At 44.5% G+C, this 27,366-nt stretch overlaps 1 protein-coding gene across 1 annotated transcript; it reads left to right on the top strand.

The window, feature by feature from the left end:
* Positions 1-811: 811 nt before the first annotated feature.
* Positions 812-26,264, top strand: LOC107292693 (protein KHNYN-like). Its single transcript, XM_029285205.1, has 7 exons — positions 812-1,009; positions 5,748-7,594; positions 10,239-10,369; positions 11,983-12,079; positions 18,514-18,621; positions 21,565-21,666; positions 25,921-26,264. The coding sequence occupies exons 1-7, from the start codon at positions 812-814 to the stop codon at positions 26,246-26,248; spliced, it is 2,811 nt and encodes a 936-aa protein (XP_029141038.1). The 3' UTR covers positions 26,249-26,264.
* The last annotated feature ends 1,102 nt before the right edge of the window (positions 26,265-27,366 follow it).

The following is a 27,366-nucleotide window of genomic DNA, read 5'->3' as shown; positions in this document are numbered from 1 at the left end:
GTGTCGCGACGTATCGTGACTTTTCCCCCATTGCTGGAGCTGGGGTGGGTGTGGTTTTGGCATGACGCATCTGGCCCATGGGCCTGCAGTTTGACACCCCTGTCCTACACCATTTCATACAAATAAGGGTTGCAGGTCAGCACTGTTGCAGACTTTTTATAATTTTTATAATAAGCGCAGCTTTATTTCACATGAGTACCTTATCACTGCATAAGCTGGCGTTTGTAAATAGTCTGAATCCAGTTGCAGTTTGCAAATAGAGGGAGAGAAAAATCAATGCATTCTTATAGGAGGGGGCACCCCGGTCAGCTGTTCTGAATATTGCCACCTCCTCCATTCTAAGTCCCCCTTCTTTTCTTTTTTCAGCATGTGACCTTGAATAACAATAGCACTTAGACTTATATACTGCTTCATTGTGCTTTACAGCCCTCTCTAAGGGGTTTACAGAGTCAGCATATTGCCCCCCAACAATCTGGGTCCTCATTTTACCGACCTTGGAAGGATGGAAGGCTGAGTCAACCTTGAGCCAATGCTGAACATTATTAGGGGTGTTTTGCAAAGTCAGTCGGATGTTTGGACTGGATTTAGCACTTTTATCATCCTACTGAGTCCTTCCCAAGGTTGCGGGATAGGCAAATGTTGATAGTTCACGGTTACTCAGGGACTGGAAAGCTTTAAGCGATGGCATGTTTTCACTTTGCTTTTATCTCTCAACCACAGCCCTTTCAATCAGGCTGGTTTCTCTTCCCTGCAGCTTTTTAGCTACATAACAACCCAGGTCTTCAGTGGCTGGCAGATACAAGCTCCCATCATGCCGAACAACAGGATCCTGGATGAATTTGCGGTGCCCGAGGAGGCCCAGGATATGTTGATGGAACACCGTCCCCAAATTGAACGCCTCTTTCGGGTGGAGCTGAATGTCGTGGGGGTGCTGGGATCAGACCCCAAAGGAGCAAGGAAGATCTGGTTGCAGTTACAAGGAAGCCAAGAGAATCTTCATAGTGCAAAGGTCAGGCAAACTCTTTGATCCTCAATCCAAATTAATTCCCATAAAGCAAGTTATCTACGGTCTTCTCTTTTTTGCCATTCGGAAACAAATTTCCCTGGCCACCTGGAGGTATATAGGTACCTTATTTCCTTGAAAATAACACCAGGTCTTTTTTTTTTTTTTTTTGCCTTCCAAAAGAGGCATTGGGACTTATTTTTTTGGGTGGGGGGTGTCTTTTTCACAGTCTCACCTCACACGAGTCGCCCTCGGCCTCCATTTTGCTTTCAGAGGCCTTCCAGAAAGGCCTCTGCAGCCGAGAACTGTAGCTCGGTTCTCGGATGGCACAGATTTAGATTTAGATTTTAGATTTTATTAAATTTATACCCCGCCCTTCTCCCGGAGGACTCAGGGCGGCTTACAGCCAGTTTAAAACAATGATATAATACAATACAAACTTTAAAAAGATTAAAAATAACTATTTAAATTTGGCCGCTTCTACTAAAAATTTAATTTAAAACCCCTTTAAAATACCCCTAGGCCTCTGATGGTGAAATGGAGGCTGGGGGCGATGCATGCGAGGTGAGACCATGGAAAAGACACCATCTCGAAAATAAGACCTGATCCCTCTTTGGGAGGGGAAAAAAAAAAAAAAGACCGGGTCTTATTTTCAGGGAAACACGGTACCTATATACCTCCAGGTGGCCAGGAAAATTTGTTTCCGAATGGCAGAAAATGACTTGTCCTCAGCCTTGAAGTCACTATGAATTGAGGCTGAGTCGAAGGCGATTCCTCCTTAAGGCTTCTACCTTACATAACAGAGCAGAACAGCAACAGAACAATCATCACATGATCTCAAAAAACAGTTGGAACAAGGGTAATAGCTGATGACTTTTGGATTGTTGGCAATTGAATGAACAGGCCTAGAAAGGTGCCAGGAGTTGAGATTCTTCTCTTTGGCTTTTCTGAACTTGTTCCTCTGTTGAAAACATTGAGGGTTCAACAGATGCACCCTCTATACCTCTCTCTAAATTATCCCCCGTTTTTTTAGAGGGGCAGGTTAAAGATGCTATGTTCTATCCTCATCACGGTAAACTCTTTTCTCTAGAATCAGATCTTGAAGCACCATCCCATGCTGGAATGGAGAAGAAGCCTTACTCATTGTGGCAATAATACTGGTTGATATCTATGGAGATTCTCAATCATCCAAGTCATGGTTGTCCCAAAGGTGCTTTTCAAAAGGCAAGTGGGCTTTCTTGTTTTGTTTTTTTCTTGAAAACATTTCACTTCTCATCCAAGAAGCTTCTTCAGTTCTGACTGAATGGTGTGGAATGGAAGGATTTATATTCTTGGTAGCCATCTGGTTGTTAGCACTCTGAGAGTTGTTGAGGCCACTTGGGGTTTAAGTGTCACCTCAGGGTTATCCGAATCAGAGTGCAAATGGGAGAGGAATCTGCTGAAAGGACTGTATTGTAGACAGGAGATATCGGTGGTGTAGACTGTTGAGAGAGGGCTATTCAATTTTAATGTAGATGGCCTCTTTGACCCCTCTTTCAAACCAGTGGTCCTCTTTGTCCAGAATGTGAACTTTGCTATCTTCAAAAGAGTGACCTTTGACTTTCAGATAAAATGACTGCTGAATCTTGTCCTGATGGTTTTCTTCTGCTGTGTAGAACAGTGAGACATTCAGATCTTTAATACTGGAGAAACAAAACAGCCACTTCACAAACGCATGGCACAGCACAAGAGAACAGATCCATTCAGTCAGAACCGAAGAAGCTTCTTGGATTAGAAGCGAAACGTTTTCATGGGGGAAAAAAAACCCCAAGAAAGTCCAGTTTCCTTTTGAGAAGTACCTTTGGGACAATACTGATTGGTGTGTTTTTCTCCAAATTTGGGATGAAATGTTTAATGTGAAAGGCCAAGGTGGATTAATTCTCTAGCTTAATTAACAGGGTGTCTTATACTGGCCTACTTAGAAATAAATCTCATTTAATTCCAAGAGACGTCATCCTTGGCAAGCAGGTGAGAATCGTACCCTCAAAATTTAGCATAGTTTCTAATCTGCTTCACCAAAGGTGTATGTCTTCAGATTGAACAATTTTCATTTTACTTTTTCAGGAAATGTCTATGGAGATTCTCAGTCATCCAGGACATAGTTATCCCAAAAATGCTTTTTCACGAGGCAACTGGACCTTCTTGTTTTTCTTTGAAGACGTTTCGCTTCTCATCCAAGAAGCTTCTTCAGCTCTGACTGGATGGTGGGGAAATGGAAGAAAAAACATCCTGTAGCCAAGAAGGCTCCACACATTTGCACTACTCAGGAGACCCTGAGGACATAGGTAAACCTCCAAATGGCCTCAGTGATTCTCTAAAAGAAGGCAAATGACTAGCTGTCTGTGAGGAGTATAAATATTTCCATTCCCCCACCATCCAGTCAGAGATGAAGAAGCTTCTTGGATGAGAAGCGAAATGTCTTCAAAGAAAAACAAGAAAGTCCAGTTGCCTCATGAAAAAGCAGGAAAAGGGTGCAAAAACTGTTTAGTGAGCATTTTGTGGAAAGAAATAGAGGGATTTCCAATGTTCTAAATTTGATTTGCTGTATTTCCTTAGTTACATCATTTGCCTTATCTTTGCTGTATAAACATAGGCAGTTCCTTATTTACATAATGCTGTACTTTGTAATTCTGTGCAGTCCAGTGTGGACTAAAATTGGCTTATGCAAGGATTCTTAAGATCCCTGCACAAGTCAGCGGCCACTTTTATCTTTCAATGCTTTTTTTTCCCTCTTAGTTGCCCAAAATATTTTAAGTGAATATAGCTTATTTAAAGTAGCTGAAACAATACTTACTAATAGATTCAAAGCTTGGCTTGGAAACTATTATTGTTCTTATTGTTGTTATTCTTATTGTTGTTGTTATTATTTTACTTCATTGCACAGTCAGCCAGTTGTTCAGACTGTATTTGGCATTTTTGTCCACTTATCGAATCCTTTCCATGGATCTGGGATAGGCATATGTGACTGTTTGATGCTGTTATAGATTCTTTTTCCTACTTCCTTCTTCCTCTTCTTCCTACTCCTCCTTCCTCTTCCTTTTCCTTTTCCTCCTCTTCCCTTCTCCTTCTCCCCTCCTTACTTCTTCCAGCTATCTTGCCATGGGGAGAACCAAAGAAAATACATCAATATGATTAATAAAAAAAAATTGGACGAGTGGGGAGCAGAGAACGGCGTGGGGGGGAGGAGGTGGCATCTGCTATAAATCTAGCACCCACCTCCAGAATTATTATTATATAATATATAATTACATATATTATGAAGGTGCTTATATAGCATAAATATAATGGTTTATTTAACTACGTGATTCAAAGCGGAAGAAAAATAGTAGTGCTGTGAGCTATTACTATGCCAAGTTTTAGCAAACCCAAGAAATAATACAATTACATAGGTTATACATGTGCTTATGAACCCAAACTACAGAATTGGCCCATAGCAACTCATATTATGCCATATCTCTATCTCCAGGGCTTTTTTTTGTCATAGAACGCCCAGAACAGAGTTCTGGCACCTTTTTTGGATGGAACCTTGTAGGGCAGGCAAGGCGGGTTGTATGACATGTGTGAGTTCCGGCACCTTTTCTTTTTACAAAAAAAGCACTGTCTATCTCTATCTCTACCTACCTACCTAGAGCAGACATGTCAAACACAAGGCCCGGGGGCCGGATGCGGCCCGCAAAGTGGTTTCATGTGGCCCGCGAAGCCATCCTGGAAACAGTGAGGGAATGGCCCCCGCTGCCTTGGCCCTGGCCCAGGCTGGCCGGGAGGGAGCCAATGTACAATTTTGTGGTGGCCATCTATGCTGAAACGCATTCAGTCTTAGCTCCATAAGGCTGTCTGGAAACAGCGAGGAACCAGCCCCTGCCGTGTCGGCCCCGCTTCCTGGGTGCATGCTGGGGAGGTGACACCTCCCCAGCTGCGTTTCTTGCCTGTTTTTCTCCCCTCATCTCAAATATTTTCCCACCACTCTGTACTTAGGAAAGAAGGAAGGAAAGAAGGAGAGGGAGGGTCTGAGGGAAGTCCTACCTTAGTCCTGCCCTGCTGCCCTTTCACCATCCCCTTGCCCCCTCCTCCTGGACTATCCTGGGGGTCTCCCATCCTATTGCTAAGAAAGCTTTGGATACAAAGCCGGGTCTCCTCCCATGGAGAGGGAATGGGCCTCCCTCTGACTTTGCCCTTGTACCCACCATGAGCAACCTGGCTAAGGAGAGCAAGCACAGCAGCAGCAGCCTTGAGGAGGAAGTAAGTGCAGCTGGGCGCCCCCTTGGGGAAGTGGGGCTGGGCTTGGGGCTGCGGGTGCTCGAGGGCCAGGCTGGGCGTTTGACCTCTGCTGCCCAGGGCTCCGGGCAGCCCGCACCAGCATCCAGCCCCCCCCCCGCATGGCCTGAGAGGAACAGAGGCTCCTCCAGTGGACCATGCCTTGGCCCTTGCCCTGGTCCCACCCCCTTCTGCCAAAGACCCTCAGATCTGTCCCATTCCTGCCCAGGCTACCACAGGCACCTTTGGCGCGAACGATGTAGATCTGGCCACGCCCACCCAGTAGGCCACACCCACTCCATCCACGCCCACCCAGTAGGCCGCACCCACCCTGGCCACACCCATCTGGCCCCCTGAGGGCAACCGCAATGCTGATGCGGCCCTCAATGCAATTGAGTTTGACGGCCCTGATCTAGAGAATGACCATATTGCATCTTCCTATGTTTTTCAGGAATACATCAAAGGTCTTTGTGCCCCAGAGCTTCAGGACGAAGTACAGTATCCGAAAGACATGCAGTGCATCTTCTTAGGTGCCCATGGATTATTTATGGACTGCCTCATTCGGGGGACCTCTGCGAACCTCACCTTTCTCCATCCGGGCACCCTGTTGATCTCAGGGTTGGCAGAAGCTTTTGTCATGGCTCAGAGCCGGATCCAGGAGTTTGTGGGGAAACACCAGAAGAACCCTAAGCTGCCAGAAGAACAGGAAGCTCAGGTCAAACGGTCCTTCCGGGAATTGGTGGAGAATTATGATGACAAACATGCCATGGATCTTTTGATCTTGCCCACCTCAGTCAAAGAGGAATTGCTTAATTTGGTCAAGGAGATAAAGGAAGAAGACACAGAGGAGGGGCAAAGGAATGGCTATAGGATACCATCTGGTTTTGGGAGAGATTGTTCATTGGGGTGGGAAGCCAACGTTGCGAATAGTGGCGGATCTGGGTCTCCAGATAGGCCTCAGCCTGTCTTTGGCATACATGCAGAGCTCAGTCGAGTCCAGGGACAGAGTAGAACTAGAGACTCCGGCCCTGACTGGCCTGTGGAATTTACCACGGCACAAGAATCTTTTCACAAAGCTGAAGATTTGATGCAACTACCGTACTCAGACAGGCCTTGGGATGCTGGGATGGACTTGCCTATTGTGGATGCAAAACCTCAAGACCAAAAACATCTTCATGTCCCACGGGATGACTTTTCAAGACATTCTGATGAGGCCAAATTGCACACTAAGCCACAGGAACATCTGTCTGACTTGAATGGTCCTCGACAATGGCTGGAGGCAATGACCACTAAGAATTCTGGGCTTCCCAAGAGTTCTCCTAAACTGATTCCAGCTACCTCTGAGCTTCAGATTCTACCTGGATACAAAGGCCTCACAGAAAGCTTGGAGGATCATCAAGCAGAAGAAAAGAATCCCCTTTGGGCAACAGAATCATGCTCTGTTAGTTTGCCTGAGGAAACCACTGAGGAGGAGGCAACATCAGACATTTTGCTGTCATCGTGGTCTGAAAAAGAGTTCAAAATGAGGCTAAACTTCTTTAAAACTATGGGCTATGAGGAGTGTGTGGTCAAAAAGATATTATTGGAGGGTGGAGTTCAGGAAGCCCCTTCGACCATCTTGGATAGAGTCCAGATGATGGAGGCAGGCTTGTCTCAAAAAGAAGACATCTCCCCATCCCAACGGCGAGGTCTCGCTGCTTTGTCTCTGGAAGACACTTATGATGAAAACAATTATGTCAAGGAACTGATCAAAACAGCAGTGGTCAACTGCGGCCATTGCCCCAGCAAGATCCCCACAGAAATACAAACAGGAGCCCCATTAGCAAGTCTCCTGAGGCAGCTAAATGAGAAAGGGAAATACCAAGATGAAGGCGAGAGTGCAATAGGGGGGTCATCAACCAAGCCAGAACATGGAGGTCAGCTTGGCATCCAGAGGGCAACCATTTTGAATCATGGGGAATCTTCTCACCAAAGGACTCATCCGGAGGAAAGGTGGAATGGTACACTTTCGAATCACAAGGGTGTCCATGTTTCAATAAGTAACCCTGGAGTTCCCAGTTTGTTGCCTATTACTTCTCCTATTGCTAGTTTTTTGTCCTCCCTATCGGATTCTGAGGGGACCCAGTCAACAGAAAGCACCAACATGGACGCTCTTCAGCAGGGTTCTGTTTCTACGGTAACTGGAGCTCAGCGCTTTGAGGAGGCTCTCCAGACTGAGTTCAAACTCAAGTTGGCCAACACACCTGGGAAGAAGAATTTGCGGATGGTCATTATTGATGGTAGCAACGTGGCCATGATGTGAGTTGGGTTTGGGGAAGAAAATCTGGGTACAATCTAATTTTTATTACCACAGCCTCCATCCACTTTTCCCTTCCATTCTTCCGTAAGATGTGATTACAGGGGTACATTGCTGGCCACTAATACTGTCTAGTGCTCTGCATTAAATCACAAAATCATATTCAGTTTTCAGAATACTGCTAGTACTTGGCTTAAAACAGGTCATTTAGTGACCGTTCAAAGTTACAACGGTCACTCTTATGACCGTTGCAACATCCTCATGGTCACATGATCAAAATTCAGACTCTTGGCAACTGGTTCATAGTTATGACGGTTGCCGTGTCCTGGGGGGTTCATGTGACCACATTTTGCAACTTTCTGTCAAAGTCAAAGGAGATGCCAGATTCACTTAACAACCGTCTTACTAACTTAACGACTGCAGTGATTCACTGTGGCAAGAAAGGTCATAAAATGGGGCAAAACTCAACTGTCTCGCTTAGCAACAGAAATTTGGGGCTCAATTGTGGTTGTAAATCAAGGGCTAGCTGTATTTTTCAAGCAGGCCAACAAACAACTTTGAAATGCCCCCAAGGCAGAAAGTGTTAGTATCCATAGTATGAAAATCTCTTAAAAGATCTTAATCTTTTAAGAGATTTTCATACTATGGGTACTAAAAATGCCACTGTCCTAGGTCAGGTTCTCCTGCTTGAAAGGGGGTTGGACTAGAAATCCTCTAAAGTCCCTTCCAGATTCTATTCTATTCTATTCTATTCTATTCTATTCTATTCTATTCTATTCTATTCCGATCTACTCTACTCTACTCTACTCTACTCTACCCTACCCTACCCTACCCTACCCTACCCTACCCTACCCTACCCTACCCTACTCTACTCTACTCTACTCTACTCTCAACCTTGGCAACTTTAAGACATATGGACTTCAACTCAGAATTCCACAGCCAGTTTTTATTTTATTTTATTTTGATTTAGTTAATTCACATTATTATTCAGCTTTCTAAAACTACCCAATTTCTGAACAACTCTAGGATGCGTACAAATTGAAACTCAGAGTGATAGAAATATATCAAACAGTAGACAAGGATGATGTTTATACTGAGGGAATAGATACAAGAGCCTATCACAAAGGGAGTCCCCAACCCATCCAAGCCTAGGGAAAGATCCAGGTCTTCAAAACTGTAGTACTGTGGCAGAGAAGACATACTTCTTAAATCTCATCAGTTGCCATATAATCGTGGGGCTGCATTCTGGATCAGCTGAACCTTTCAGTAACGTTTTGTGCAGTGATTCTTTCTAGCATGGAAATTGCTGGTTCCCACATTCCTTGTCTCAGCATTTTCACCTAGCTTTGATGCTCCCAGCTCTGGTCTCCATTCAAGACAAGGCTAACTCTTTTCATCAAACATAGAAAGGAAAAGGAGATACGCAAATCTTAAGAGTTTGCATACAACATAATGAGACCTCCATGAAGACTCCAGTGAAACAAGCAGTAGAATTTCTGCATCCCATTTCTCTCTACTGGCCAAGTTTTCTTCTGTTCCCTTGGATTGAAGTTAGAAGTAGATTTGCCCTAATTCGGATCCGAGTTAATCATGTTCCTTTGAATTCATGTAATTTTAATGTATTTTCAAGGTATGGTATCAAATCATGCTTTATGAAGAGCATTGCAGTTAATCTGGGTAGCTGAGGAGTAAACTGTTGTCACTGCTAATGAGACGAGGTCAATTCACTTGCCTCCCCCCCCCCAAAAAAAGAAAGAAAATTTGGATGAATGTGTGCACCAGATTATATCCTTTTTATATATGTTATATATAAACAAAGATGATCAGGGGACTGGAGGCCAAAGCATATAAGGAAAGGCTGCTGGAATTGGGTCTGTCTAGTTTAATGAAGAGAAGGACGAGGGGGGACATGATAGCAGTGTTCCAATATCTCAGGGGCTGCCCCAAAGAAGAGGGAGTCAAGCTCTTCTCCAAAGCGCCTGAAGGCAGGACAAGAAGCAACAGGTGGAAACTAAGCAAGGAGAGAAGCAACCTAGAACTAAGGAGAAACTTCCTGACAGTTAGAACAATTTAACCAGTGGAACAACCTGCCTCCAGAAGTGGTGAATGCTCCAACACTGGAAGTTTTTAAGAAGAGACTGGACAGCCATTTGTCCGAAATGGTATAGGGTTTCCTGCCTGAGCAGGGGGTTGGACTAGATGACCTCCAAGGTCCCTTCCAACTTTACTATTATTATTATATTATACCCTATAGCTTGAGACTTAGTATGAGACTTGGTGTGTCTCTAGCTTAGTTTGAAGATGTAAACAGCACCAATAATAATCTAATCACCATCCACAATCCTCTCCTATCCTCTCCTATCCTCTCCCCTCCTCTTTTAAAACCTCCCTTAAATTATGTTATGGGTAATCTGAGAAAAGGATATAACAGGCATAGACTTATTCCAATTTTGTGGGCCATTCTTTAAGATATAGGTTTATGCTAATTGCCTTAACTTTTTTTCACGGAGTTCTTCCTATTCCCACTGTCTCTTCCCTCCCCTGCGCCATCATTCGGAGGGTGTCCCACAGAGTGACTCAGTTGAGTTTTTCATGTTCCCGATCTTTGATTTTCATAGACCTAAGTGCCACCTTTTCTCTTCTCAGGCATGGTCTGAACCAGTTCTTCTCCTGCCGAGGAATCGCCCTAGCCGTGCAATATTTCTGGGACCGAGGCCACCGCGAAGTGAACGTCTTAGTGCCGGCTTATCGAATGGAAGAAGATTCTAATGTGAGAGGTGGGAAGTTCTTGCTTTTTTTCCCCCCCTAAAGCAAACACCTGACCCACCTTTTGGCTGATTTCACTGCAGGAATTTTAATCAGTAATGATATTTGAAAATGGATAAAAATGTGAATGCTGGTTTTTAAATGATGTATGGAGGACTTCCACCAGCATCATCTAAACCAGGGGTAGTCAACCTTGGCTCTTTTATGACTCGTGGACTTCAACTCCCAGAATTCCTGAGCCAGCACAGCTGGCTCAGGAATTCTGGGAGTTGAAGTCCACGAGTCATAAAAGAGCCAAGGTTGACTACCCCTGATTCTAAACCAGCGGTTCTCAACCTATGGGTCGCGACCCCATTTGGGGTCGATCGACCATTTCACGGGGGTTGCCAAGCAAGGCTGTCCGCCATTTTTTCCCCCTTTTCCGGCAGGTGCCTTACCTCCCTTGGGCTGGGCCAGCTGGTGGTCGGCCTGCTCCGTCTCTGCCGCTTGCCAGCTACGCCTCGGCCGGCGCAGGGGGCAGAACCACGCATGCGCGGCGCTCCCGGTCAGGGAAAGTCCTCGAGTTACGAGCGGTTGGGTAGTCCTCGACTTACGAGCGGTTTAGTCCTCGACTTACGACCGGTTGGGGGGTCGCGGCATTAAAAAGGTTGAGAACCACTGTTCTAAACAGAGGCATTGGTACTGCTCCGATAATTGAGGGAAAGGGAAGCTAGATGTTCTTACCCTGGCTTTTCTAGTAAAGATTAATATTAAAAATAATTACTCACTGATTTGTTCCAATGTGGAATATTTCTTCCAGTTTATTTCTTTTATTTCAAGCATGTTTATACCTTGAATGAGCTCCTCTCTCCCATGCCCTTTTCTATTTTCTTGTGAGTTTGAGGAGCCAATCAGAGGCCTGGATTGAGGGTGGAACTCATCAGCCAATCAGATGTGTAGATTGAGGGTGGAACTCATCTGCATAGATTGAGGATGGAACTCATCAGCCAATCAGATGCATAGTTTGAGGGTGTAATTCATCTGCATAGATTGAGGGTGTAGCTCATCAGCCAATCAGATGCATAGCTTGAGGGTAGAACTCATCAGCCAATCAGATTCCTGGATTGAGGGTGGAACTCATCAGCCAATCAGATGCATAGCTTGAGGGTGTAATTCAGATGCATAGATTGAGGGTGTAACTCATCAGCCAATCAGATGCATAGCTTGAGGGTAGAACTCATCAGCCAATCAGATGCCTGGATTGAGGGTGGAACTCATCAGCCAATCAGATGCATAGCTTGAGGGTGTAATTCAGATGCATAGATTGAGGGTGTAACTCATCAGCCAATCAGATGCATAGATTGAGGGTGGAACTCATTGCATAGAGTGAGGGTGTAACTTGTCAGCCAATCAGATTCACAGACTGAGGGTGGATAAAGATTTCAATGTGAGTCTCCCTAATTCTTCCAACAATTCTGGTGGCTACTGCTGCAATCCTTTGTGGATTAATTTAAGGAAGACATCTCATTGACATTTAGTGGAACTTCATTTGTGTTGAGCTGCAACCAATGAGCAAATCTACCACAGTGTATGTTGACCGCTGTATTTTTTTTTGCCTGCTTTCCTACCCCTTCCCTAATCACAGAGAGGCACTTTTTGACTGAGCTGCACAATCTAAGCATCCTGTCCCTTACACCATCACGAAAAATCGATGGGAGAGGCATTGTCCCATATGATGACAGGTGAGCTCAATTGTTGGGTTAGTTACTAAAAGCTGTCAGTGTTTTGTGGAGTTCTTGGTTATTTGCTTGCAGATGTTTCATTACCCAACTACTGTAGGTAATGTCATCAGTCCTAGTAAGTGCAGAGAATGTTCCCTGTTTACATCCATTAGCTTACCATGCCAGTGTTGGTAGGAGTGTGCTTTTCTCCTTAGTAGTTTCTTGATTGGGGCATTGTTTTCTGCTTGTTATAATAATAATAGTAAAGTTGGAAGGGACCTTGGAGATCATCTAATCCAACCCCCTGCTTAGGCAGGAAACCCCTATACCATTTCAGACAAATGGCTGTCCAGTCTCTTCTTGAAAACTTCCAGTGTTGGAGCATTCACCGCTTCTGGAGGCAGGTAGTTCCACTGATTAATTGTTCTAACTGTCAGGAAGTTTCTCCTTAGTTCTAGGTTGCTTCTCTCCTTGATTAGTTTCCATCCGTTGCTTCTCGTCCTGCCTTCAGGCGCCTTGGAGAATAGCTTGACTCCCTCTTCTTTGGGGCAGCCCCTGAGATATTGGAACACGGCTATCATGTCCCCCCTCGTCCTTCTCTTCATTAAACTAGACATACCCAATTCCAGCAACCGTTCCTTATAGGTTTTAGCCTCCAGTCCCCTAATCACCTTTGTTGCTCTTCTCTGTACTCTTTCTAGAGTCTCAGCATCTTTTTTACATCGCGGTGACCAAAACTGGATGCAGTATTCCAAGTGTGGCCTTACCAAGGCATTGTAAAGTGGTATTAACACTTCATGTGATCTTGATTCTATCCCTCTGTTAATGCAGTCTAGCACTGTGTTGGCCTTTTTGGCAGCTGCAGCACACTGCTGGCTCATATTTAGGTGATTGTCCACTAGGACTCCGAGATCCCTCTCACAGTTACTACTATTGAGCAAGGTGCCACCTATGCTGTACTGGTGCATTTGGTTTTTCTTGCCTAAATGTAGAACCTTGCTTTTTTCACCATTGAATTTCATTTTGTTAGATAGTGCCCAGTGTTCAAGTCTGTCCAGATCCTTCTGTATCTTAAGCCTGTCTTCTGGAGTGTTGGCTGGTGTTAATCCCTGCTTCTTTGGGTTTTGGTTGCTGGAAAGGATGTGTTCTGGGTTTTTTATTCCCTTCTTAGCTTTTTATTTTCTCTTTGGAATGGTATGTAAATATGGCTTCTCACTATGTGTCTATTGATGGCTGATTGGTCTGAACACCAAGCTTCCAGGAGTTCCCTAGCATTTTTGGATTTAGCTTGGTCTAGGATGCTCATATTTCCAGTTGAAACGATGTTTGAGTGTGTCATGTTGTGAGATTCTCTTCTATTAGAGTAAATGTTTTCTCTGCCTGCAGAGGTTGGATGTTGCTTGTTTAATTCAAGGGGTAGAGCCACCAAAGGAACATAGAAATCAATGCACCTCAGAGTGGATATGGAGCAATTCTGTTTGGAATGGAAACAATACCCTCAAATGTTGTCCCACAGCGCATAGCGCTGTTCAAAATCATCTTCATAGTTGTTGTTTTTTATCGTTAGATAGCTTTCAAAATCTGCTTCTTCCTGTTCTTCTAGAGGAGGTGCCCAAGATAATTTAGGCTTGAGAATCCCTCTTGGGACTATTACTGAAACTGTGGTAGAAATGAACACTCACAATATCAAACCCTTGTTTTTTTGAAAAGGCTCAAGAGACAGGAATGTTCCCCAGATTAACATTGTTTTTCAGTTGCTCATTTGCACCTGACTGTGACTCCATGGACAATAGCATGCCAGGACCCCTGTCCTCCACTGTCTCCTGGACAGGTACCAATGAAAGAAAATATTTGTAGCTCAGGGTTGAGCGACATGGTGGCCTAGTGGTGAAGTTGTTTGCCTGCCACTTGAAAGGTTGAGAGTTCAATCCTAGGTAGTGGCTGATGTTTCTTTCCTAGGGTGCAAAAAAAAAAAAATTTGCTGTGAACTCTGTGTGGTGTCAGGAAGGGCATCCGGCCAAGAAATGCTCAGCTCCATCCAGTTACCCTGGCTCTACCCCAAATTAAGGAATCACAGGGTTGTAAAAATGGAGTATTTTATTTGTAGCTCAGGGTTGAAATGAGGGGTCCTTGGTGCTCTCTGAGCTTGGTTATTTTTTTTTTGCAGATGTTTCATTACCAAACTAGGTAACATCATCAGTACTTGAAAGGAAGGAAGGAAGGAAGCACTAGAACTTACGACGGGTGTCAAACTCAATTTCATTGAGGGCCGCATCAGCATTGCGGTTGCCCTCGGGGGGGGGGCGGGGGTGTGTGGCCTACTGGGTGGGTGTGGATGGAGTGGGTGTGGCCTACTGGGTGGGCATGGCCAGCTCTACATTGTTTGCATCAAGGGTGCCTGTGGGGGCCTGGGCAGGAGTGGGACAGATCTGAAGGTCTCTGGCAGAAGGGGGTGGGACCGGGGCAAGCGCCAAGGCATGGTCCATTTCTTCATTCCTCACAAAGGGTGACACCTCCCCAGCATGCACCCAGGGGGCGGGAACGACGTGGCAGAGGCTGGTTCCTCGCTGTTTCCGGACGGCCTTGTGGAGCTAAGACTGAATGCATTTCAGCATAGATGGCCACCACAAAATTGTACATTGGCTCCCGGCCGGCCTGGGCCAGGGCCAAGGCAGTGGGGGCGGTTCCCTCACTGTTTCCAGGATGGTTTCGTGGGCCACATGAAACCACTTCGCAGGCCGCATCCGGCCCCCCGGGCCTTGTGTTTGACATGTCTGACTTACGATGTCACCTAGTTTGGGTAATGAAACATCTGCAAGAAAACAAGCTCAGACAGTCCCAGGGGCCTAAACTATTTGTGCCACTTTAGAATATTTCAAATTACTTCTTTAGGCATGAAATATTGTTTGTGGCCAGATTTTGGGGAAATTGAGGTCAACATAGCGAGAGCTTTTTTGGGTTCTTTTTTGAGAATCACCCAGTTATTTCAACATTTGCTGTGCAGACTAGTGGATGACAATGAAATCATTCTTTTACAGGGACTCTTAATGGGCTTTTCCCCAGGGTTTCCCAGTTTCAAGGGAGTGAATGACTTCATTTTTTTTTTTAGCTTACATGAACCTTAGACACAGAACAGAAGCAGGAAATGATTTTGCCAACCGATAATTAGACACACAATGCAAATTTAATTTTAAAGTCAAATTCCCTGTCATACTAAGGAACAAAAACCTATTAAGGCCATTAAAACAGGCAGCTAAATATTAAGTTTACTTAGTGGTACCTCGGTACTCAACTGCTTTAAAAGTCATCAAATTTGGTACTCAATGCGTTTTGACATGAAATTTTTTTTCTGGTACTCATTGTTTGGTACTCAATGCACAAGTTAGAACTTGTCAGTGTTGGCTGCCTTGTGACTCACTATATTGTTCCTTATGGGGAAAAATTGTTTGGTACTTACCGTTTTTGGTACTCATTGCGCCTCCAAGAACAAATTAATGATGAGTACCAAGGTACTCATTACAATGTTTTATGGCCCTCTTGCCTCACAAATAATCCTATAAACAGAGGCATAGAATCAAAAGCATGCAAAGTATTAGTAGCGCATTATAAAGCCTTAGTAAGACCACACCTGGAATACTGCATTCAATTTTGGTCACCATATTACAAAAATGGTGTTGAGACTTTGGAAAAAGTGCAAAGAAGAGCAACTAAGATGATTAAAGGTCTGGAGACAAAAACATATGAAGAACTGTTGCAGGAATTGGGCATGGCCAGTCTAGAGAAAAGAAGGACTAGGGGGGACATGATAGCAGCATTCCAATATTTGAGGGGCTGCCAGAAAGAAGAAGGGGTCAACTTATTTTCCAAAGCACCAGAAGGCAGGACAAGAAACAATGGATGGAAACTAATCAAGGAGAGAAGCATCCTGGAATTAAGGAGAAGCTTCCTAGCAGGACAATTAACCAGTGGAACAGCTTGTCTTCAGACATTGTAGGAGCATCATCACTGGAGGTTTTTAAGAAACACTGGACAGTCACATATTTGAAATGGTATAGGGTCTCCTGCTTGAGCATGGGGTTGGACTAGAAGACCTCCAAGGTCTCTTCCAGTTCTATTCTGATTGATAGAAATAGAAATTTGGAATCTTGTGCAGTTTGAATTCATTGGCTTTGACAGCCCCTTCTTAACTCTAAAGGTCTTTGAAAAGAAGTAGGAAGATAACTTTGTATCTGCCTATGGTTGAGCCCCTACCTCGCTAAGCTCTAATGTGATTTAGGTTAGTGAGTACTAACTGTTCAAGTTGAACTAGTTGAAAAAACCATAGCTTAATGTAAGTATAAACCATCTTGGATATTCCAGCAGGTGTTGAATGACAACTCTTATCCTGTTGGATACTGGAAGTTATGATTCAACAATATTTGTTGGTCTACTCCCAGCTGCGATGTGTAAATTGACATCAGTCAAAGATCTGTAGGCTTTATGATTAAGTAAGGCTGTGTTTCTCAACCTGAGCTGTTTTAAGAACATGAATTTCAACTCCCAGAATTCCCCAGCAAGCCATTCTAACTGGGGGATTCTAGGAGTTGAAGTCCGCCATCTTAAAGTAGCTCAGGTTGAGAAACACTGAAGTAAGGATTTGATCCTTAGTCTCTTCCAAACTCTTGATCAGCCTGGTATAGAAAGAACAGCAAATGGTGTAGCTGTCCCACTGGTTTTTCAGCTGAAACTCAAAGAGAAATCTTAGGTTGCTTCTTTATTTTCATTTTCATTCTCCACTGTTCAGTTGTGTCCAACTCTTGGTGACTTCATAGGCAAGTGCTCTTCATGCTACCCTGTCAAGCACAGCTTCTTTCAGTTGCTGGATGTTCATCTTTGTATCACCATCTTTGACGTTATCAAGCCATCTTGTTCTTTGCTTGCCCCTTCTTCTTGTTCCACTAACCATTCCTAGCATCACTGACTTCTCCAATGAATTGGCATGCATGACATGCCCAAAGTATATCTTGTGATCCTCTCTCTCTCTCTCTTTATCTGTGTGGTGGCACAATGGTTAAAATGCAGGATTGCAGTTGGACTCTGCCCACTGCCCACTTCTTGGAAATCTTGGGAAGTTTTGTGCACTAAGTTATTGAAAGATAACAGCATATCCCTATGTGTGTGTGTGCCTGTAAGTATCTTTCTGTGTATGCACACAAACATATTCAAGATGCAAATGCATATATGATATATTTCCCTATTAAAATGACAGTTCTTGAGAAAAGTATGAAATTTCAGCTAGAAAAATAGACATTTAATTATCTGTTTTGGGGAAGCAATGTTTTTGCTGGCAGAACATTACATCATTTTTTTAGATGTTTTATTTTTTTGCATTACTTTGCACTAACATCCTTCCTATTATCTGATTGATTTGATCTCATGATGGCCTCTTATGAAGTCCTTGACTTTTATCAACTGGCAATATCCCAAATTTTGGTTAACCATTCAAACATTATTTAAAAAAAAAATCTGGTTTCCAGTCTGGCAATGAGGACATTTGCTCTAGCTAGGAAAGCATTGTGGCAGAAAGTGTGTGTGTGGGGGTGTCTGTCTATCTGTCTGTCCATCCGTCCATCCGTCCGTCCATCCGTCCATCTGTATCCTGTCTTTATTATGTTTACAAACAACTCAAGGTGGCAGATATATCTAACTTACTTTCCTCCTACTTTCCCCATAACAACAATTCTAAGAGGTGAGTTGAGCTGAGAGAGAGGGCCTGGTCCAAAGTTGGCTTTTCATTGCTAAGGCAGGACTTGAACTCACAATCTCTTGCTTTCTAGCCTGTTGTCTTTGTGGTTGCAAAACACCGTGGCTATCTCAGTAACTCATGGATCAATCCTGGTAGACTGGTTCTCTGAAAAGAGATTGTCCTCTGTTGTTGGTATGGTTGTAAAGGAGAGACAATTGTGCTTCCTAGGCAAGACCTTTGCCGTGCCGGATCTTTGACAACGTGGCAAATACTAATACTAATACTAATAATAAAGTTGGAAGGGACCTTGGAGGTCATCAAGTCCAACCCTCTGCTCAGGCAGGTAACCCTATACCGTTTCGGACAAATTGCTGTCCAGTTTCTTCTTAAAAACTTCCAGTGTTGGAGCATTCACTGCTTCTGGAGGCAGGTTGTTCCACTGGCTAATTGTTCTAACTGTCAGGAAGTTTCTCCTTAGTTCTAGGTTGCTTCTCTCCTTGATTAGTTTTCATCCGTTGCTCCTTGTCCTGCCTTCAGGCGCCTTGGAGAATAGCTTGACTCCCTCTTCTTTGTGGCAGCCCCTGAGATATTGGAACACTGCTATCATGTCCATGAGGGATGCGAATCTTTCCTCAAGGGAAGTTTGAGGACCTTGAAACAGAAGAGGTAAAATTATCCTAATTAATTTCTCTGTTGGCTCTTCTTTTACATGTCTTTCATTGGACTGCAGAATGATGCTGAAACTGGCAGAACAGACTAACGGGGTGATTGTCACTAACGACCAGTTCCGGGATCTTGCCAAAGAATCGAAGAGATGGATCAAGCTAATCAAGGAGAGGTGAAGATGGATTCTTTAATTTGGGGGTGCAGTGGGGTGGAGCAAGAGGCAATCTTTTTTGAAGGAGCCTTCTAGATCAGAGGTGGGAAACGATGGCCCCTTTATGACTTGTGGACTTCAACTCCCAGAATTCCTGAGCCAGCCAGTCCACAAGTCATAAAGGGGCCATCATTCCCCATCTCTCTTCTTAGATGGTGCTGCATTTTTCTTTCTTGAATGAGGTGGGGAGAAATAGGGTGAGGCCCGGACTTCTTCCTGTCAGGGATTTTGATTACCGATTGATATACAAAAGCTTGAGGGAATCAAGGAAGCTGAAAATTTGTCCTAGAGCAGGCATGTCAAACTAGCGACGTCACGTGACGTCGCGTGACGTATCGGAGCTTTTTCGCCATTGCCGGCAATGGGGTGGGCACGGCTCCGGTATGATGAAACTGGCCCACGGGCCGGCAGTTTGACACCCGTCCTAGAGAGTCAGGTTTCAAGAACAGGCAACCCAGAATGAGACATTTGATACGGTCCCCTGGGACTGTACCATCTGGTGCGCTCTGAGGGAAATTACACATTTCAATGTCTTTCCACATGTCACGCTACTTAGCATGCCACTCATTGAAAGCTAAGCAGTCAACAAGGACAATTCCAGGCATCCTTTATTTCAAAACTTGAAATTTCCAAGCTTGTGAGGGGGAGTTCTTTTGAGAAGTGGTACAGACCAGAAACAGACATTTTTTTTATCTTCCCTGACTTTCTCCTGGGAGGCTTTAATTAAGAAAATTACTTATTCCCTACTTTACCACTTATTATGAACCCTATGCTCTAGTTTAATTAACATAATTAATTACGGAATACCTTGCCTCCTGGAGTTGTGAGTGCTTCATCATCCTGGAGGTTTTCAGAAATAGACAGGACAATTATTTGACTGGGGTGCCTTGAACAGGGGGTTGGACTAGAAGACCTCTGAGGTCCCTCCCACCCTATGGATTCTATATACAGGTAGTCCTCGACTTATGACCACAACTGAGCCCAAAATTTCTGTTGCTACGCAAGATAGTTGCTATGCGAGCTTTTCCCCATTTTACAACCATTCTTGCCACAGTCGTTAAGTGAATCACTGCAGTTGTTACGTTAGTAACACGGTGGTTAAGTGCATCTGGTTTCCCCATTGACTTTGCTTGTTAGAAAGTCACAAAAGGTGATCACATGACCCCGGGACACTGCAATTCTCATAAATATGAGTCAGTTGCCCAGCGTCTGAATTTTGATCACGTGACCATGGAGATGCTGCAGCAGTCGTAAGTGGGGAAAAAACAGTCCTAAGACACTTTTTTCAATGCCGTTGTAACTTTGAACAGTCACTAAATGAGTGGCTGTAAATGAAGGACTACTTGTATTTTGTTTTGTGTTACCCAATGCCTAGGGTCTCCTGCCTGAGCAGGAAGTTAGACTAGAAGACCTCCAAGGTCCCTTCCAATTCTGTTATTCTGTTAATCTCAGTTTCTGTGTCTGTAAATCTTGCCTACAGACAGGAAATGTTTCTCACTTACAGTATATCAGCTGTGCTTGAAGGCTCAGGTGGCTTTCTAGAACTGCAGGAGCTTATTTGGGGACATGATGACGTCATTGGAAGTTCCTGACCACATTTTGGACTGGAACATTTGCCATTAAGTGGTGTGATTGTTAAGCCAGGCAACGTATGGCTGCACCCAGTTTTACAACCTTCTTTTGCCACGGTCCTTAAGCGAAACCACCGCAGTCACCATCCCATGGCTGCAGTGGTGTTGGGATGGCCAGAACATCCAGGACCGGTTGTGAGTGCCACTCATTTAGGGCTGTCGTATGGCCTCTGAATGAGTTGTGGTTAACCTGTATTCAGTCCATATTCATTCACCGTCCAGTAATTCTTGTTTTGTCCCTCACATTTAAGTAGCTCCTTCTTGCCTCAGTCAACTTGTATGTTTCTCCTGACATGCCCGTCATTTTCTTCCCAAAAATAAGCCCTTTAGGGGGTGTGTTTTTCAGTGGTTTGTGGGTGTTAAGGATAGGGATGAGAGAAGTTACTCAATTTCAAGGAGAAAAAGAGGCCAAATCAACTCATTACAGTTAGTCCTTGACTTACAACAGTTCATTTAGTGACCGATTGAAGCTACAGCACTGAAAAAAATGAATTATGATTATTTTTCACACTTAACTTTGCAGCATCTCTTTGGTCAAGTGATCAAAATTCAGATGCTTGGCAACTGATTCATATTTACGACGGTTGCAGTGTCCCGGCGTCACATGATCACCTTTTGCGACCTTCTGACCAACCAAGTCAACGGGGAAGTCAGATTCACTTAACAACTGTGTTACTAATGTAACAATTGCAGCGATTCACAATAACTGTGGCAAGAAAGGTCATAAAATGGGGCAGAATTCACATAAAAACTGTCTCGCTTACCAATGGAAATTTTGGGCTCAGTTGAGGACTACCTATACAGCTTCTTTGAGGATGGGAACGGACCCATAACTGCTCTCAGTGCCCCTCTTAAGTTGGAATATAAAGCAGACAAATTGTGCTGCTGAAATTCAGTGACTGAATTTTAGGGGTTAATCTTGAGGCGCTGTGGAGTCTGTGAAAATTGGTTATCCCTGAAGGTGTATTGAGTATTTCTCATTGCTCCTAAAATGGCTGCATTCAGGAGATGGTTGAAAAGTGCTAGGCTGATACCTCAGCTGAATCCTTGAAAGAAACAGTCTGGTGGGTGATTTTTCTTAACCTGCTGGCTGGATTTGCGAATTGCAGGACGTCTGAACTGGTTTGCTTCTTTGTGGTTTAGTGCGTCAAGTGGCTTGCAAGCCGTCATTTGTGGCTTGGCACAATCAGTGGATCTGACCCATTTGAATTTGCCAAATAAACTGTAGCTTTGCAGGATGTATGAACCCCTTATCTGGTTTTCTGTTGTGCAGCTTGTTGCAGTACACCTTTGTGGGGAATATATTTATGGTCCCGGATGACCCCTTAGGACGAAGTGGCCCTACCTTGGCAGACTTCCTGAAGAAAAAGAACAAGTGAGTATTTCTGATGAACTTCTAACAAATATATCCCTTAAACTAGCCAGATTAGGTCTAGAATTAAAAAATGTCTTGTAGATTGATGGGTAGAGTAGAGTAGAGTAGAAGCTGGAAGGGACCTTTAAGGTCTTGTAGTCCAGCCCCCCTGCTCAAGCAGGAGAACCTATACCAGTAGCCTCATTCTGGGTCAAGCAATAGCAATAGCACATAGACTTATATACTGCTTCATAGTGCTTTACATCACTCTCTAAGCAGTTTACAGAGTCAACATATTTCCCCCAACTACCTGGCTCCTCATTTTACTGACCTCAGAACGATGGAAGGCTTGAATCAACCTTAAGCAGGTCAGGATCGAACTTGGCAGTGAGCTGAATTAGCTTGCAATACTGCATTTTCACCACTGTGCCACCACAGCTCCTCAAGGTTAATTCTTGGGGGCTTTATGGGAATGCATGTTTCTTTCAAATTATAATTCAAAGTAAATGTTAACCCATTTATCTAGCATTATACCCAATTTTTTTGCCCATTTTACCATACAGTCTTTTACGGATTCATCCGCCAGGTTCATCTTGAGTAATATTTTATATACTTTAGCAACCAAGTGGTCATCTCCAGAACCTAAATTGATATTGAATTCAGATTTAACTCCTGTTGAAAAAAACAAAACTGTTATGGTTCTGATAGATGAGACCAACTAAAGCAGAACTCCGAGGCTTGAGTTTTCCTCTAAGAACATGTTTATTGGTTACAAAGTATTGGCACGGTCAAAAATGGAACCAAGATTAAAGTTCCCTCCAAAAGTAATTGTGTTACAAAGTGAAACTTTCCACCCCACTGTCTATGCAATCAACTACGTTTCCCAATAAAATAGTTTGGCGGGCTTTCTAACATTTGGTTCAAGCCCCCCAGCCAAGGGAACAGAAATGACCTTGGTTCCCACGGGACAGAGAATTGTTTAGGCTACCACTTACCATTCCTCCCCCCAATCTTGTGGCAACCGAAAACGAGCAAGATGGCTTCAGCCAGGTTTGTTGCAGAGTTGACAAAAACTTTTTTTTTTATCAAGTTTAAATCTTTCAAAAATTCTATAAGGGAATGCATGTGTCTTGACAACAATGCATAAGTAGTTTTTGTCCAACTTCATAGTCTAAGCCCTGGGGCTTCTTGCTGGTCCTCCACGCAAGGGTTAAGTCTGCCATTGGCTGAGGCTAAAGCTAACATTTCTTTTGAGTTGACTCTTGGTAACCTCATGGTGAGGTTTCTATAGTTTCTTCGACAACCACGAAGAAGCGATTTGCTCATGATGAATTTCAATTTCCTGATCTAGCTTGCAACCTTGGAGTGGCCGGTGAAGTGGCCTTCAGTCAGTCATGAGTCAGCAATTCCTCTTCAGCAGGACATCCCTCTCCCAATCCAAGCTTAGCTCTGCTTAGCAACTGAGAGTCATAGGATCAGCCATAGGCTGCTCTTGGTTGCTACCACGAAGGATGTATCTTAACTCTAAAGACTACATCCTGGTGGTGACAGGCTGGATCTGGAATGACAGGCTGACAAGACATGGGGGGAACGGCCAGATATTTTCCCAATTGTCTAGTTCTACTGAAATTACAGTTCTTAGAGTTCCAGGTTTGCAACCAAAGTGAAGGACTCCTGTCCACAGTTATTGTCTGGGATGTTACACATCCTCTTGACAACCTGTTTTCCTTGTTACTTTCTGGGAGGAAGCTTTGTGGTATCCATAGCAGAACATCTAGTTTCAGTCACAGTTTTGTTCCATATAGCATCAACCTTCTGAACTCTCAAATTTCTATTCTATTCTATTCTATTCTATTCTATTCTATTCTATTCTATTCTATTCTATTCTATTCTATTCTATTGTCTAGTTTAATGAAGAGAAAGACTAGGGGCGATATGATAGCAGTGTTCCAATATCTCAGGGGTTGCCACAAAGAAGAGGGAGTCAATCTATTCTCCAAAGCATCTGACAGGCAGGACAAGAAGCAACGGGTGGAAACTAATCAAGGAGAGAAGCAACCTAGAACTAAGGAGAAACTTCCTGACAGTTAGAACAGTTAACCAGTGGAACAACCTGCCTCCAGAAGCGGTGAATGCTCCAACACTGGAAGTTTTTAAGAAGAGACTGGACAGCCATTTGTCCGAAATGGTGTAGGGTTTTCTGCCTGAGCAGGGGGTTGGACTAGATGACCTCCAAGGTCCCTTCCAACTTTATCATTGTTATATGTGTATATATGTGTGTGTGTGTAGGTATATGTGTATGTATGTATATAGCAGGTGTATATGGGTATTATGTGTTATGCATGTGTATGGGTAGATATATACTTTCTTTTGAGAGCAGGCAACATAATTTCATTTTTAATGTGTGCCAGTGTGCTTGCAGTAAAAAAATGACAATAAAAGTTATCTTGTTGTTAAAAGTTGTGGAACCTGTCGGGATAAATAGTGGCAGAGCTCTATCTTGTGGCCAGAAGTAGAAAGTGCATGGCTTTTTAGTTATCACAATCAATAAGTCCTCCTTCCTGTCTATCTCACCTGCCAACTATTGCTCAGTCCAAAACCCAAGGTTCCATTACAACAGTGTTTCTCAACCTTGACAATTTTAAGGCATATGGACTTCAACTCCCAGAATTCCACAGCCAGTGGAATTCTGGGAGTTAAAGTCCACATGCCTTAAAATTGTCAAGGTTGAGAAACACTGCATTACAAGGAAAAGAAAAGATCCACTTCCCTAGCATTCCTTTGCCTTATTTATTATTTCTGGAAAATACCAATTTAAGATGAGTTTTATGAAAACGTTCTCCTTCATTGCTGCGAAGAAGAATCTGAAAACGTATACTGGGCTGGATCCCAGGAACTGCTTTGCTGAGAACTAGCTCAAAAAAACAAACAAAAAAAAAAGTCAGCAGCTTGAAAAATGAGCTGCTGTTCCTGGCAGCCTTGGCTAAATGAGGCGAAGGGGCGGGTGAGTGGTGTTGTTGGACAGGAAGTACATCTGGAGAGACCACCACATGCTTTTGACCCGGTTGAGTTCAAACTTTCAACTTTGTAGACGTTGTAGCTGGGTAGAAACATGGAGCCAGTGCTCAGAATAGCAATAGCATCATGGGGAGCATCAGAAAAGGCTATCTCGCTGTGGGGGCTATTGTAGGCAGCTTACAATAATAAAATTGGAAAAAAATATATATGAAAAGATGGGTAAACAGAAGTGAAATAATAGAACCAGGGCTTTTTTTTGTCATAGAACGCCCAGAACGGAGTTCCGGCACCTTTTTGGGATGGAACCTTGTAGGGTAGGCAAGGCGGGTTGTATGACGTGTGTGAGTTCCAGCACTTTTTTTTTTTTTTTTACAAAAAAAGCACTGAATAGAACAGTGATGGCGAACCTTTTAGAGACCGAGTGCCCAAACCGCAACCCAAAACCCACTTACTTATCGCAAAGTGCCAGGGCCGCATCAGCATTGTGGTGCCCTCGGGCGGGGGGGTCAGGGAGGCGCCTCTGAGTGCTGCTTCTGGCACGCAAAAACCGGGGTCGCAAAAATGGGCCACTGTGCTGCCAGGCGCAAAAACGGCCGCCGCCGCACTGCAGGGTGCAGATACAAGGCGCTGCACCACGCAAGAACGGGGCAGGGCTAGTATAATGCAGGCACTAGCTCCGCCCCATTTGCAGCGCGAGCGTGCTCGCGGCCCCGTGCGCGCATGCACGCATGTAAAATGCTTCCCCTCCCTTTTCTTCCAGTCCACCAATCGACAATGGTTGGTGGCCTCTGCTCTACCACCTCTACTCGAGCTTGCTAGTCGGCCGCTTCGCCTCCTTTGTGCTGGGCGGGGCTCCTGCTCCGGGCGGCGGCGGTGGCCTGATGGACCTGCTGCTGGCGGCGATGGTGCGTGTGCCAACAGAGAGGGCTCTGAGTGCCGCCTCTGGCATGCGTGCCATAGGTTCGCCACCACTGGAATAGAACAATAAACAATAACAAAGGAACACAGCGAGAACAAATACATCAATATGATAGCCAAAAAGATGGATGGGTGGAGAGCAGAGAGCAAATGAGGTGGTGGGGGAGCAAGTGGAGTCTGCCATCCATCTAACTGACACCAATTAAAATAATTGGTTCAAAAATAAGCTAATTGATACTTCTGATAGAGAAACTGATGGGGAAAAAAAGTCACCCATCCTGTTTCTTGCAAAACCAGGGCGGGATTTGAATTTTTCTGTTTTTTTTCTCCCCTCCATAGCAGAACCAAGTATCCTGATTGTCACTCTTTCAGTGGCCAACCCGCCCCTCAGTTCACACCATCACATCCTATATCCCAGACAGAGGTCCTTCACCTCCGGGATAGGAGGCCTCCTGCTGGTTCAGTAGGGGACTACAGGAGAGGTCGGCACAACAGCCCTGTTGAGAAGGAGACACTTCGCTCCACAGAAGAGACAGAGTGGCTGAGGAGCAAGCTTTTGGAGATTTTTGAGGGACAAGACAGAAAAGTGGACTTTGTGCTCATGAGAGAACCTGGTTGCCAAGACCTGAACAAGCTTTCAGAGGCTATTCTCAGTTTTACTTTCTGAGCCAGCCTCTTCTGTTCTGTCCCCCAAGGGAGATTGATCGAACACAGTCGCCTTCAGAGATCAAACTTCAAATGATTGACGTGATCTTTGTGCACCAGTGGCCGTTGACGAGGGAGAAAATGCTTGGGGAATGAAGACAGAAAGATTGGACCCCGCAAAAGGCTTCGGTCCTAAAGCCTGCGCTGTTGTGTTTGTCCTGTTTCCTCTTAATATCAGATGAACCTCATCTTCGAATCAGACAGTTTTCTTTTCAATAATTGGACCTCTCTGCATTCCAGAAATGTGAAGTTGCTTGCAGGAACTTAAACTCCCTACATCAGGGGTGTCAAACTCAATTTCATTGAGGGCCGCGTCAGCATTGCGGTTGCCCTCAGGGGGCCGGGTGGGTGTGGTCAGGGTAGGTGCGGCCTACTGGGTGGGCGTGGATGGACTGGGTGTGGCCTACTGGGTGGGTGTGGCCAGCTCTACATCGTTCGCGTCAAGGGTTCCTATGGGGGCCTGGGCAGGAGTGGGACAGATCTGAGGGTCTCTGGCAGAAGGGGGTGGGACCGGGGCAAGTGCCAAGGCATGGTCCACTGGAGGAGCCTCACTGTTCCTCTCAGGCCATGCAGGGGAGGGGGCTTATGGAGCTAAGACTGAATGCGTTTCAGCATAGATGGCCACCACAAAATTGTACATTGGCTCCCGGCTGGCCTGAGCCAGGGCCAAGGCAGCGGGGGCCGTTCCCTCACTGTTTCCAGGATGGCTTCGCGGGCCACATGAAACCACTCCGCGGGCCGCATCCGGCCCCTGGGCCTTGTGTTTGACATGTCTGCCCTACATGCAATATGGCGGACCTAAGCTATGAGAGAGCTAAAGGCCTTGAGATGGAATTACTATAAATTGGTCCTCTGCCAAGAGAGAAATTCCTGCAGGATTTCTCTCTCTAAAACTTCCAATTCCCAGCATCCACCTTGATTCTGTATTAACCAATCAAAGATTTCTGAGATAAAAGTCATGACTTGTGTAGGTTTTCACTTTAAAAGAGTAAAGATGAGGGGTCCTTGCCCCTGTCTGAGCTTGGCTGTTTTCCTCCAGATGTTTCATTACCCAACTTAGGTAACATCAAGCTCAGAGAG

This window comes from Protobothrops mucrosquamatus, unplaced genomic scaffold (assembly GCF_001527695.2).
Source record: "Protobothrops mucrosquamatus isolate PMUCROS unplaced genomic scaffold, P.Mucros_1.0 scaffold1403, whole genome shotgun sequence".
In the NCBI taxonomy this organism is placed as follows: Eukaryota; Metazoa; Chordata; class Lepidosauria; order Squamata; family Viperidae; genus Protobothrops; species Protobothrops mucrosquamatus.
The sequence above is the reverse complement of the archived record's forward strand: the minus strand, read 5'-3'. Positions and strand labels throughout refer to the sequence as shown.

What these genes read in the sequence shown, in the direction of transcription:
- LOC107292693 (XM_029285205.1), top strand. Translation starts at nt 812, where the DNA reads ATGCCGAACAACAGGATCCTGGATGAATTTGCGGTGCCCGAGGAGGCC. An exon ending in GGTAGCAACGTGGCCATGAT is followed by an intron (nt 7,595 to 10,238) that starts GTGAGTTGGGTT and finishes TTCTCTTCTCAG; the next exon opens with GCATGGTCTGAACCAGTTCT. An exon ending in ATTGTCCCATATGATGACAG is followed by an intron (nt 12,080 to 18,513) that starts GTGAGCTCAATT and finishes ATTGGACTGCAG; the next exon opens with AATGATGCTGAAACTGGCAG.